The sequence below is a fragment of the Lichenostomus cassidix genome, chromosome Z (genome assembly GCF_008360975.1).
Source record: "Lichenostomus cassidix isolate B80296 chromosome Z, HeHo_3.0, whole genome shotgun sequence".
In the NCBI taxonomy this organism is placed as follows: Eukaryota; Metazoa; Chordata; class Aves; order Passeriformes; family Meliphagidae; genus Lichenostomus; species Lichenostomus cassidix.
Window position 1 is genome coordinate 48,982,896 of NC_139511.1, and position 12,882 is coordinate 48,995,777.

Here is a 12,882-nt window from a genome sequence, read left to right on the forward strand (position 1 = left end):
CTTCTAGTGGAAATTCTCACCTACTGCTGTATGACTGCAGAGCACACATTATATGCTATGTGCCTTGATTACTTGATTAACAAGGAGAAATGCCAATAGTTGTGATGGAAACAGAATTAAGCTGTGAGAAACAGCTCAAGTGGTGCCTCTCTGCCAGCTCCCATTCACTGGAACTAGCCTTTCTCATCCCACCCACTCTGGAAATTTACTCTCCTTCTCCATCCGTCTTTAATTTTTACCTTTCTATTCCCTTGTCATTACAAATTTTAAAACTCAAGGTAGGCTGAAAATAAGGTCCATGCCTGTGCCACATGTCATACCAGGCTGTGGCCAACCATCTTTGCCTATAACCTACACAGAGGATAACGGCAATTTTTCCAGAAAATTCTCCTAAAAAGTAGAGAAGCTAACACATGTGTGTAAGGTGGGCATTTTAGCCCTCATGACTTATAAGCCAGCTCCTAGTGCTTCCAGAGCAATGAAATTCTTCACCACTGCTTGGACCATGGCCACGCATTGCCACATGCCCTGCCTCTTCCCCTCGGAGGGCATTGCCAGGGCAGTCAGCTTGCAAAGAAGATGCTTCTTAAGTACACATGGCTATCTGAGCTGTCCTGCTGCTCTGCTTCCCAATCACCCCTTGCTTGTGTAAATATAAATTAGAGAGCTCTTTTGAGAGACTGCCCATCAAAAGATGCCACCTGTAAAATAACAGGCTATCCTACAGTACTGGATCAAGTAAGCTCAGGACACTTCAAAACACACAGCTCCAGGGCCTCCAAGCTCTTAATTATTAATTTCTGCATCTCTTTTATTTAACAGCTGACAATTACAGATAACTTGATGCTAAGCTACATCTTCGGTGAAACATGATATTGATTTTGTTTTAGCTCTTTTACTGTTATTATTGCACCTACGTAATTTGCCATTTGCTAAGGAAGAATCAGTAAAAACTCACCCCGCTACTGCGTTTCATATACCAAAAAAGCACAGCCTTGTCTGTCAAATCCTATGTTACACAATCCATTACCAGCAATTTGAAAAGTACCTTAAGACAGGAAATGCTGGGCAAGTGTGTGATGGCAGGCTTAAAAATGTATTACCGTATGCAACCTCATATGGTATAAAGCACATGATCTCAGGGTGGGCAGTGTCCTCAGTGCTGTACCCCATGGCTGAGATGCTGTGCCAGCACAAGATGCACTCCCAGCAGGCTGCAGACCTGGTGTGCATGGCTCAAGATTCATTTGCTTGCTTGCTGACTGTTTTACAGACCAGGATGTTAACACAGCATTGCCTGCTCCCAAGTGAGTGACATTTGTGACCTGAGAGAGCCTCTGCTGTGGGAACCACCTGGGTCTTGGCTGTTAATGAACAATTTAAAGTCAACAGGGTCAGCTATTGGAAAGAATGTCTGACACCTTCTTCCTACTCTTCCTACTCACACACGAGTTTTCGTTTTGCTATGAAACTGCCTCTGGCTACCCACTCGAGGAGGAGGAAAGTGGGCAGCAGTTGGCCAGCCATGGGACTGACACTTTCTCCACCAGCACAAACACAACTCACACAGCTTGCCCCATGCCATGAGGCAGAGATGACCTCCTCAGAGGCACACTCTGGAAAGGATGGCCAGCCTACCTCTCTCTGATTTCCACCTCCTCGCTGTCACACTCTGGGAGGGGACTGTCCTTCTCTGCCCCCACAGCACAGACCTCTGCAGCATGGGGAGTGGGCTGCTTCTCCTCTGTGTGCTGGTCGCAGGGGTACTTGTGGCCCTCGCACTCCTCCTCCGAATCTGAGGAGGAGCTCTCCTCGGAGCTGGAGTCATCACTGGATGTGGTCTCATACCTATGGGGAGAACGGGCAGGGGTGCTTGCTTAGTGCCATTCAGCAGTGGTCAGCACCTGCCTGCATTGGTGCAAATGGAAAAATGTCTTCCAAAAGCTTAGGCCTCCTGTTTTCTACTCCAAGACCTCTTCTACTCACTGAGCTCAGTGTTACTTGCAACTGACACTGTCATTATGTACACAGTGTGTAATGAAAGAATAACAACCTCTTTTAAACAGAAGTCTTAACATTTTGTCAGGCCTTGCCTTAACCCCCCCAAATGAAATTACTTTGTTTAGAGTAAATTGAGTTGTTGCCTTACTAGGATGGATATAAGCAGGGAAGCTAACAAACCTATGATAACATTCCCCACTATAATTAATGACGCTTTTAGACAATATGTAGGAAATTCAGTAATTGAGATATTTAGGCTATATACTGCACAAAACATTTGCACTAAAGCAAAGCTAATCTGAGGAAAGGGCTAGAAAAGCCATATAAAAACAATTTGATGAAACCATTTTAAAGGTCTCCTTGCAACATTCTGCAAGGGCAAGTAGTATTTTAAAAGAAGACAATTGTCCATACTGTTCTCTGTATTTGCATAGGAAGGTTTCTGTATTTATCTAATATACAGACAGAAAAATTAATTCTTGGGCAAGAATTAATGGCATCCCTTGCTGCACTGTTTCATAGTATATAGTTGTGTATCTCAGCTGCCAAAATACATATAAGTTATCCTTACTAAAGCATTGCCTGAGAAATATCCCTATGGCTGAGTTTTTTTAATTTTCCTGTGTTAAATGCAGCAGCAATCCAATGTACAGTATTTGAGATTGATGCCATATATGACTTGCAAGCACTAAAGGATTAGGAAGAGCTCAGCTGTTCCATTCTTCCTTCTGATCCTTATCCTCAGAATTTGCACCTCAGCCTGAAGGACAGGCCAAACTTATGCAAGTGCTTCTAGATTCCTTCTCTTCTTCCCACTGTGGAAGTGCTACAGTGGCAGGTATTTTGGAAACAGGTCTCTTACCCGCCATTAATGCCAACAAACTGCAGGTTCTTCTTGGTGTTGCTCAAATCCTTCTTCCCATCCCTTTTCTTCATGATAGATTTGAGTGTGTTCTCATTATTAGTACATACTGTTAGAAAGGGAGACAAAGCACACACATCAGTACAAATCTGTAGCCAGCTTTGAATGCAGCAGCATTAGGTGATTCTTCAAATTTTTCAACAGCCCTCTGTTTACCATCTGAAGCCGGGTTTTCTAATATTTTTGCACATGCAGTCATGGTGTGACAAACACATTGGAAATACAGAAGAACAGCTTCAAAATCAAATCTGGAAGCTAGCTAAGCCTGTCTTTCTCATCTTCTAACATTTTGCTAATTAATCTTCATGATGCTTTAGAAAACTAAGAAAAGACAAGTGCTTTTTGTTTTTCTGTGCTATTTGTGAAAAATTTCTAACACTGAAATGGGTTATTCTCCTCTGTTAACAAAATCTTAATTCATGGTATCAGAGAGCAGCAGCTCCTTGCCAAAATGAACACATTAATACAGACAGCATGTTTTACAACACAGACAGCATATTTAACAATAAACTATTCAACAGGGTGGGGAGGTTCAGTCAACAATGGTCTTTTAGATTTAGTACTCATTGAAACAACTTTTAAACCAATCTCTATGCACAAGACAGGTAAAAGATGCATTAAAATTTTAAAAAAAATTAACCCTTTATCTTCCAGTAAATTTTTCTTACAAAGACCCTAAATGGCATTTCACTGATGCACTACAATCTGCCACTTCCTGCAGACACAGGGCCTCACACTGAGACTTTCCCCTTAGCTGCATCTTTTCCTGCTTTCGCATTTTTGAGAACACTGAAAACCTTCTTTAACTGTATTTCATATTCAGACTCCACCAGCATGATGAAAGGTGAATGTGAGCCAGTTATTACCATAGAGACCTGAGGCAAGCTGATCATCCGTCAGGTTAATTGGAGTGAGAGCTTTATCCTGAGAAGAAAAAGACTTCCTTCCCCGAACAACTTCCACCAGGGGAGTCCTCCTCTCCTCCTGAGCGGGCACAATGTCCTGCTCCAATTTCAGCGTTTGCAAATTTGAAGTTAAATGTGTGTTTGCAAGTTGGCCATGAGGGATGTACTCCAAAGTAGCACCTGCCAAAGAAGACAGTAGGTATCACAGAGGAGTCAGATAAAAGTATTTCCATCAATACTGTGATCAACAGAAAAAACCCCAAACTGGAAAAAGAGGGCAATGCTTGTGCTTTAAAATGTTTTTTCCAAGGACCTAACAAGAAAAAGATTGTGATCACTTTCAGAAAATGCAAAAAAATGGCAGTGAGTTTTGCTTTTGATAAAAATATACAATACAAGGACAAGCAATAAAGATACAGGTTTTAAAATGCATGAAAGGAATGGTCCTTCCTTTTCCTTCTCTTTCAGTATGAGCAGTGACCTCAGCTCCTGCCATCCTGGTTCAGGGTGGACTCATTGAACTGCTCCTCAATGACGTGCCTGAAGAGCACAGCATGTTCACAGGTTCTGCAGGTTATTTTTGCAAGAACAGCAACCTTTCTATCATACTTGTTTTTTAAAAAATGTCATTTTCCATGAAAGCAGAAATTTCTCAGGAAATTTTCCTTGTTTTTCCAGCACTCTGACTAATTCTGAAAGCTATGCGCTTTGCCCAGTTACTGAGACAACTGCAATGAACTCTCAAACTCCCACATATTACATTTCTTTCCTTTTTTTTTTTTTTGGACAGGATTGTACTGAGCTAGTAGTTGTACTTAAATCGAATTCCAAATGTTTGGGTTATACTATTTTCCCTTGCTGGTTTGCTGGCATTCACTCACTTTTTCCCTTTGTATATTTAAAAGGCAGTGCTAATTACGCACAGACTTTTACAGATTCCCCTGGAGTTCCTCCAGCTGTGCTATTAGAACTGCTCTACAAATCTGCACAAATGCTTTTGTTTGTGGAACTGATGTTTTTTTATACACATATGCCTCCCTAAGTGATCTTTTTAGAACTTAAGAAAAAAAAAAGCTAAAGTTTAATTTGCTTTAAACACTACTGTTTTTTTCTTTCACTCTTTTCTTGGTTCAATGACGTATGCCTCCATATTATTCTTTCCTTTCTATTTATCAAGAATTAAGCCACAGCCTCCTCGTTCAAATGCATGAGTGGCACTGCATAGGATGCTAATACACCGTAGTAAGGTAAATTCCAAACATTAATTTTTAGACACAAAGCTGCATCTCTGTCTAGCAAGCTGTTCTTGTTACACTGCCTTTGCCCCTTGTTACTTCACCTCAGTAAATTTTTCCTACAAGAGGACATTAACGAAGCTGATTTTTCCACACACCATCAGTTCCCACCGGCTTCCTCCTCTTTGCTCCCATTCCCACCCAAGTCTTTGAGCTCCCAAGCAAGCTTCTCAAGGCACCTTCTTCAGCATTGAGACCTACTGCCCACTTCCACCACTGCTTATAGCTTCACCAACACACAGGGGAAACTGTGTGCAGGGAAAGGCACGCAGCAGGGTATTGACAGTCGTGTCACCACAAGCACAGCAAAAAAGCTTTTCCTTCAGAGTGAAACGTGTGTTTGTGTGTGCATGTGTGTAAGAAGATGGCAACCACCCAGGGCTCCCTGGGTAGGAGCAACCCTTCTAGAGACATGTCTGAGCACTTACATACCCATGGAAAGCATGAGGGAAGTCCTGCTCTTGCTCCCCCACCACTTCCCACTTTGCAGCACTGACTGACTTGGGCTGGGTCTCTTCCCAACAGCAAGAATCATCCTTCACACAACAGCTGAGGAGAAGAAGGCTGCAGAGGTGATGGAGTGCCAAGCCAAAACCAATGATTTTTAAACTCCCTTAGCTGAAAAACAAGGGAACTGTCTGCCTCTGCTTGTTTGGAGTGGTGACAGGTACAATTAAAGAGTATCAAACATGGTAACCACTTCCAGCTTCAGCTGGTAGCGGCTGCCTGGGCTGGTTTTACCAGGTCACCCCTTCTGCTCCAGACTGGCCTCTGAGGACATGGGAAGGAGTGGAGGAAGCCTGCTCTGAAGCATCAGGAACATGCAAAGATTCCAAAGACGTGCAGGATTGCTTTCAGCAGAACTCTCTACATTCTCTGCCAAACATCACAGTTCTCCTACAAAAGCAGCTGTGACAACCATGGCATGTCTGGAGGCACAGGTGGGCTCATGCCTGCCAGAGCTGAGGGCAGGACTCTGGCCGGGCAGAGTGGGGCTCCAGCCTGACGTTAACCAACAGCAGCAGCACCTGGTGCACCCTTGTCATCCCCCCAAAGCCTGAGCCTGAATTTCCCCAGGTGTCTTCCTCCTGTCCTGGCATAGGCAGGGGAGGGAGGTGCAGGGTAGGACAGAGAAAGGAGGACAGTAGTAGACTTCTCTTCCCTGACTCACAGCCTCTCCTGAACCTGCCACCAGTGCAACAGATCTCAGTAGGTTCCCTCTTCTGGTTCATGCAGCACTGGCTGAGAAACCCCACACTGAGCTCAGGATCTAGGGCATGATGTCCATGCCTTCCAGTAAAGCAGAAAAGGGTTCTGCTCAGCTGGCCCCTGGCACCTGACAGAAGAGGATGACTTTAAGACCTGAGGGCAAGGAGACAAGTGTGCATTAGGCAAACCGGTCAGTGCACTCACTCTCCCTGCAAAGCTCTTAGATGTCTACTCTTACTGCATGCTCAGTACACAATGAGGGAAAGAGAGCTCTGGGTCCAACTCAGCATTAATGCTGCAAGCTGTTAATTAGCATTTAGTATCAGCTGCCAGGCCTTCCCCTTTGCACTTGGAGAGCACCAAGTCCAAACACGGAGAAAAATAGACAAAGGAAAGAGCTGTGCCACCCAACATTATGGTAAAATGATTTAATAGATTAATCTACTGCTGTACAAACCAAAAAGCCAAATGAGCTTAGTTCCCTCTGCCTCCAACAGGACTGCAGGGCCGCTGCTGGGGCTGGAGGAAGCACACACCTCTCCAGAATAGAAATGAAACCCTGGCTAAAGATCACCACCAGTCTACAGAGATCTTAAAATAGACTCTTCCTCTCACTTCACAGAGATCTCAAGTATGCTTGAGCAGAATCCTTCTCCAGGTCACAGTGCACAATACTGACAGCAAATGCGCCAACATGTCAATACTTAGGCACTGCCTCCAGACAGAGACCCTCGGGCAGACTTGCCCTGCTGATGTTCCTTAGCTTACTGCTGCAGCCAAATACTGCAAACTTGACTTAAGTGTCTAAGTACTGATATGGAATAGCAAACTACAGCATGGAGCTGCCAAGAACTTCTATTGTATTTTGCAACATAGTAGGGGATTTTGGAAAAATCCAGGAGTAATTTAGAGGCAAAAGTATGACACAAAAAAGAAAACAGACTTTAACTGTACATGAACACTTAGGCAGAAAGCTGCTCTTACCAGTTTCAGAGGGAAACAAGTGATTGAAACATCTTCAGTGGTTTCACTTCAGTGGTTTGAAGGAATGAGAGCACCTATTTTTAATTTTTTCGAAGAAAAAAATAAATCTTCTAAATACTTTTGAAAATCTCACCCATTTAAACCAGGGTGCCAGCAAAACTGATAAAGAGAAGCACCAGACTACCCATGCTATTTCTGGCACCTGTAAAATCCATCTACTGCATTAGGATGCAGCTTTCCTTCTTAACTGTAGACCTTCCCTCCCATTTATGGCAGCACAAGTACCCATGCTGTTAGCTGGTTCAGAGAACTCATCAGGTTCTTTTGAATTTGTATTGAACTCATGGTAACAGAAGTCTGGCCTTTACCTGCTTTTGAAAATTTCTATTTAGTTTGATGGAAGCAAACCTAAGTATTATTATAAAAGCAATTGATCTTGACAATACTTTTATCCCACTGCAAATCAAGAGAAGTGCAACCATGGCCAAGGGATTAAATAGCATCAGGATGAGAACCTAGCTCTTTGTCTGGAACATCACAGGCTTCTAGCTGAAAAAAGGGCATGAGCTTACTATGTGGTAGCTGCACAAAGACTTTATTTTTAACCTGTTGGTCAGTGCAAGCACTTATTTGCCCATAACGTTTATAATGGTCAATGATACAAGCTATACATTCCCCACTAAAGATAGTGCACAAATATTGTCTGGAGCATGTATAACAAGGAAAGACTTCTCTCTCACACTACATGATTTCTTCACAGTAGTAATAAGCTCCTTCCAAAATTATTTTAACAGAAGAGCCCAAAGTCTTGTCCAGTGGTTTTAAATCTTCATGCCTAAACAATTATTTTCAATAGAAATTATTTTAATCCACTTTCAATTTGGTCTACTTACCAGAACTATTGAAGGCAAAACCCCCATTCTACTAAAGTAAATAAAAAGGCAGTGATGAGCAAACATGTTAGGTTTGAACAGTTACAAAGACTGATAGCAACCCAGCTGATAAATGCAGTACCTTCAGAAGACTAGAGCGTAGTTTCATTTTAAAAGGTACTTTTGAGACATTCCAGGTTAAAAATTAGTGGATTTAAAATTTCAAAACAAAAAACTGCCACACATGACCTTTTTATACAATAAACTGACAGAAGGCAGATTCTCCTGGAGCCCAGGCATAAGTAAATGTTGAAGTACCATTCAGCTCCAGGAAAAACACTCCTTCTAAGAGGATGAGGGGTCTAGTAACAAGACTGCAAGAACAACCTCATTTTCATTCTCACTTTAACTGTTTTCTCTGCATTGAGAAGCTGCTTTCCATCTCCAAATTAGATTTTGAATACACTTTGTTTAAACTGGAAGTTAAAACCAATACCGTTCATTAAACATGATTGACCACAAAAACCCACACATCTTTGAAGCAGCTAATCATCCTATTTATGAAATGCTCTCTTTTCCAAGACAACTGTGAGTGAAGCTTGGTGGAAGCCATTCTTCATTTCCCTGATGACTGGTGGATCACAGTAACTCATGATACTAGGCACAGTAGGAAAGTCAGCTCAGAGTACTTCTTTCTCTCTCATTCATGAGGATTTGATCTTCTCAGCTGATGCTTTATTGTTGCTAAAACATGACAACGCTTCCTTGGAAAAAGGGAGTATCTTGCCACTAAATATTCATAGATGTGCCCGTTACCAGGGGAGTTGAACTCCAAACACAGCTCAGTGCCTGAACATTGTATCCCTGTGGCACAGCACAGGCAGAGAACTGGGCCTCTATCTAACAGACAGCCTAGCAGGCCGCAGCTTGCCACACTCTAAGCAGCAATAAATTTGAAGGGGAAAAATAATCTATGCTGTGGCAAATTATGCTCTTTGCTAACTGAAGCAGAAGCCAGGAAACAGAGCAGCTTTTAGATTCAAACACTCCATGTAGTGCTGCCACAGAACCAAACCAGCAAATATTATAACAGCTAATAATGACAACACTAATAAGCTCGCGTTAACATATGACCAGGGAAGGTACATCAAACCACTTTAAAGAGGTTTATGGAATTTAATTTAAAATTGTCTTGACAGGACAGTTACTGACCAGGTCTATACTCTTCTTTCAATATAACTGGATGGATATTTAAAACAGAAAAAAACCCTGCTAAACACTCTAGCTCCTACTATAGAGGTTGCTACCATTCTTGAACGACATTACCATTTGAGCTTTCCACATTATCACAACTAGCAGAAACTACCTGTTGCATGAACATGCAGAAGAGGCACGGTATTTTCTGAGACACCAGCCAGACACATGTAAATAAACAATACTCATGTGGCACATAGATGGGACATCTGCACGGCTGTTTTGCATCACGCACTACCTTCCAGAGAATATGGAAAATGTTTCACATGCATCAGTCACCTTCTTCCCAGCAGACTGATGGATGGATCCTGTTTGTTACACAAACAAGAACATCTGTACAGAAACTTAACCTGATGATTAAGGCATGCATCTATGGCAGAGGTGGAGCTGAGTGCTTCCTTCACTTGCCTAGGCATAGGCACAACCACTGCGATCTGTAGCAGCCCACAGCTTCACAGGGTCACCACCATGCCTGCGCCACATCAGTGGAGGCTTCTGAACTTCAGGAAAGCCCCAAGTCTTCAACTGCCATAGTGCAATCCACACTGCCAGAAGAGAAGCTACTAACCCATCAAGCAAGCAGGGTCTTAGAGAGAAAAGGCTGTCAAACACAACAGCTGTAAAGAAAAACAGCTTTCTCCAATTTCCTGCATTATGACTGACAACACAGAAAAAGATAACCATGTTCACAATACCTCATTTGTCCTACACACCCATTTTGGAGAACCAGAAGCTTCTCATGTCACCATCATTCTTTTGGTGTTTCCACTGTCCCTCCACCTGCTTCCCCAGCTCTGGTTGAAACTTAAAAGTTGAAAACCTTGGAAGATCTTTCTACCAGATGGCACATCAAGATTTCTTTACCCTTGAGTCTTTCTGACACCACCTGCTTCCCACTTTCTTTCACTCTCTGAAGTTTTAACTGAAGAAGCTGCCTCTTTCCTCACAATGATTAATTAGTGTAATGCTTCCACTGGGATGCTTAGTCAGGATTGTTCTAAAAAGCAGCTATAAAATTGATATCCAAAGATCACTGAGGCAAAATAGCCATGTATTTTCAGGTCAAATATGCTCAGGTAATCTTTCATGGCAAGGGCAGATCAGTTGTTTTTTAATACCACTCTTGAAAACTCCTTGCCAGTGAAAGACATCCACCTAGAAGACTTGTGAAAAATCCATGTAGTTAGAACCTGTACAAGTGACATTAGGCTTCTGGCTGGTATCTTGCAAAACACATCATAAGTGCATGCAAATATAACATCCTGAAACTTCTTTAAAAAATCTAGTGCAACAAATAGAGATAAATGCACTTGCTTCCCTTTAGTCCTCCTATATGCTGTCTGGTCTAAGAATACAGAGCAGTTAGCACCTAAGTTTGTGACCCACATCCATATGGATAATCTGGACACACAGCCTGCCAAGGCCAGCTAACATGACTTTGCAGAGTGGAAATGTGCTCATCTGGCCAGCAGGTTTGAATTCCCTAAGGTCACTAGGACTTCTGACAGTACAGACAGTACATATGTAAATAGGAACTGCCAAGTTACAAAAGGAAAAGTGATTATTTTGCAGCAAGCAAAATACTGATTGTGGATAGACTTGGTTCAGAGATCATCTCAGAGGTCTAAGACATCTAGAGATGAAAACTTCCAGTCTGTGTCCTGCTCAGCAGGCTCCTGTCTTCCTGCCTGTGTCTCCATCACTTGCCACAAGCTGTGTCAAGGAGGGTGAGATGGCATAGGCTACTGCAGCCCAACCTGAGTCCCCAGCAGTAACAGGAGAAAAAATCTGTAAAGCTGACACCTTGACTGATGTGCTACCTCAGAAGCGCATAGACCACTGAGCCATCTGCAAGGCAAACTGGTACCCAAATCATGTGCCTCAAAGCCAGCTCAAGTATTTTTGCCCTAAAAGAAACTGGCCTCTAAGAGATGCTTCCTAAGATGCTCTTTGAATAAAACATTAAAGATAACACTACTCATGCTAATTGGAAACCAGACACTTCTGCCTCTATTTTCAGCCTATTTTCCTAAGAAAGTGAGGCTTGTGAGGTCATGCTTCTCTCAAAAACTTGAACTTGATTGTTTATTTTAACTGAGCTGGAATAGAGACTCTGCTCTGAAGGCTTTTTGTGTTTATACAAGCATTACAGGAATCAGTTCTGAGATGCCAGGCCTGGAGAAAGGGCCACTGGTTGAGTTCACACACACAACACCTGAAAAGCTACATCCAAGAGATCTAAATAAGAGGAAAGACTTACTAAGAGTCACAAGTTATCATGAGATACTGGTGCATGGAAAAAGAAAGGCTGTTATTAGTTCCAGTGATTACAGAATTATTTAAGTTAGTACTTCATTCAGCAAAAAATCCTTCTACAGAAATACGTAACACGTGATCCGTAAAACCACATGAACAGCCAGCAGGACCAGCACATAAACGTATTAAACACAATACTTTCAAAATTAGTAGAAAGAGAGGGGGTAACATTTCAGGCTTAAGACCTCTTTTCCACTCCAATTCTCCATGGGTCTAAACTGTTATAGCCCACAGTTTGATTTATGTATGCAGTCTAGGCATGTAGTTCTCACCAGGGACTAAAAATAAAGAAATTTTACACTCAGCATCCACAGCTAAAGATAATGGCATTACAAGTTAAATTAAAATTATTCCAGAATAATTTTATCAGGAATGTGAAATCTGAATCCAAGTATGAACATTTTTACTAAATAAGATCTATTGTTCCACCTGTGTCTAAATACTTTCAAACTTCTAGACTATACATTTGACACTGTCCAGTAGAAGCCGGGAAAGAATTAAGGATTTATATCTAGTGATAACCCATGTTCACTGTTTATATGGACACTCTTGATGTCTGCTAGATACCGTAATTATTATTGTATCACTACTTGTAAGAAGACCAGAATATAAAGTACATACCAGAAAGATAATATTATTGCATATACAGTATCATATTGCATGTATGCAGACAGAATATCATATATTTTCATTACTGCTACATAAATGTTGCTTATTCCTTCACCATGGGAAGCTAAACCATTTACTTCAGCTCATTTAATGGATGGCTCTATTTGGCACATCACAAGTGAAAAGAACCAGATTTACCAAGCTGCATTTTAACAAAAATATGTAAATTTTAAGACAGGAAGTAAGCTGCAAGGGCTTTACACAGCTATTTAGATTAGCCAATAACATTGTGCTGACTTTAAATAGTACATACCTAGGGTTTTTTCCCAATTCAGCATTTCCACTACAGATGAATTTGCACCAATTTTTCCCATTTAACCTCTTGTGAATAGACTTTCCATCACTGTATGGCAGGACCAAAAAGAAAGTATCTAACAGTCACAGCCAGGCATTACATATTGGTTTCCAGTAAGCCACCGTTTCTAAATTTAACAGTAATGTGGTTGGACTAACCA

General features: G+C 41.8%; 1 protein-coding gene across 5 annotated transcripts in view; it reads right to left on the bottom strand.

Moving 5' to 3' along the window:
* The window catches only part of KANK1 (KN motif and ankyrin repeat domains 1), a 129,983-nt gene that overhangs the window by 10,758 nt on the left and 106,343 nt on the right, over positions 1-12,882 (bottom strand). For 4 of the 5 annotated variants that reach the window (XM_085043283.1, XM_085043286.1, XM_085043284.1 and 1 more), the window contains 3 exons: positions 3,790-4,008; positions 2,864-2,972; positions 1,639-1,848 (listed from right to left, as the gene is read on the bottom strand). In XM_085043283.1, coding sequence (XP_084899409.1) covers positions 1,639-1,848; positions 2,864-2,972; positions 3,790-4,008 — 538 coding nt within the window. The remainder of the gene's footprint in view (positions 1-1,638; positions 1,849-2,863; positions 2,973-3,789; positions 4,009-12,882) is intronic. The other variant, XM_085043287.1, reaches the window with a different exon arrangement.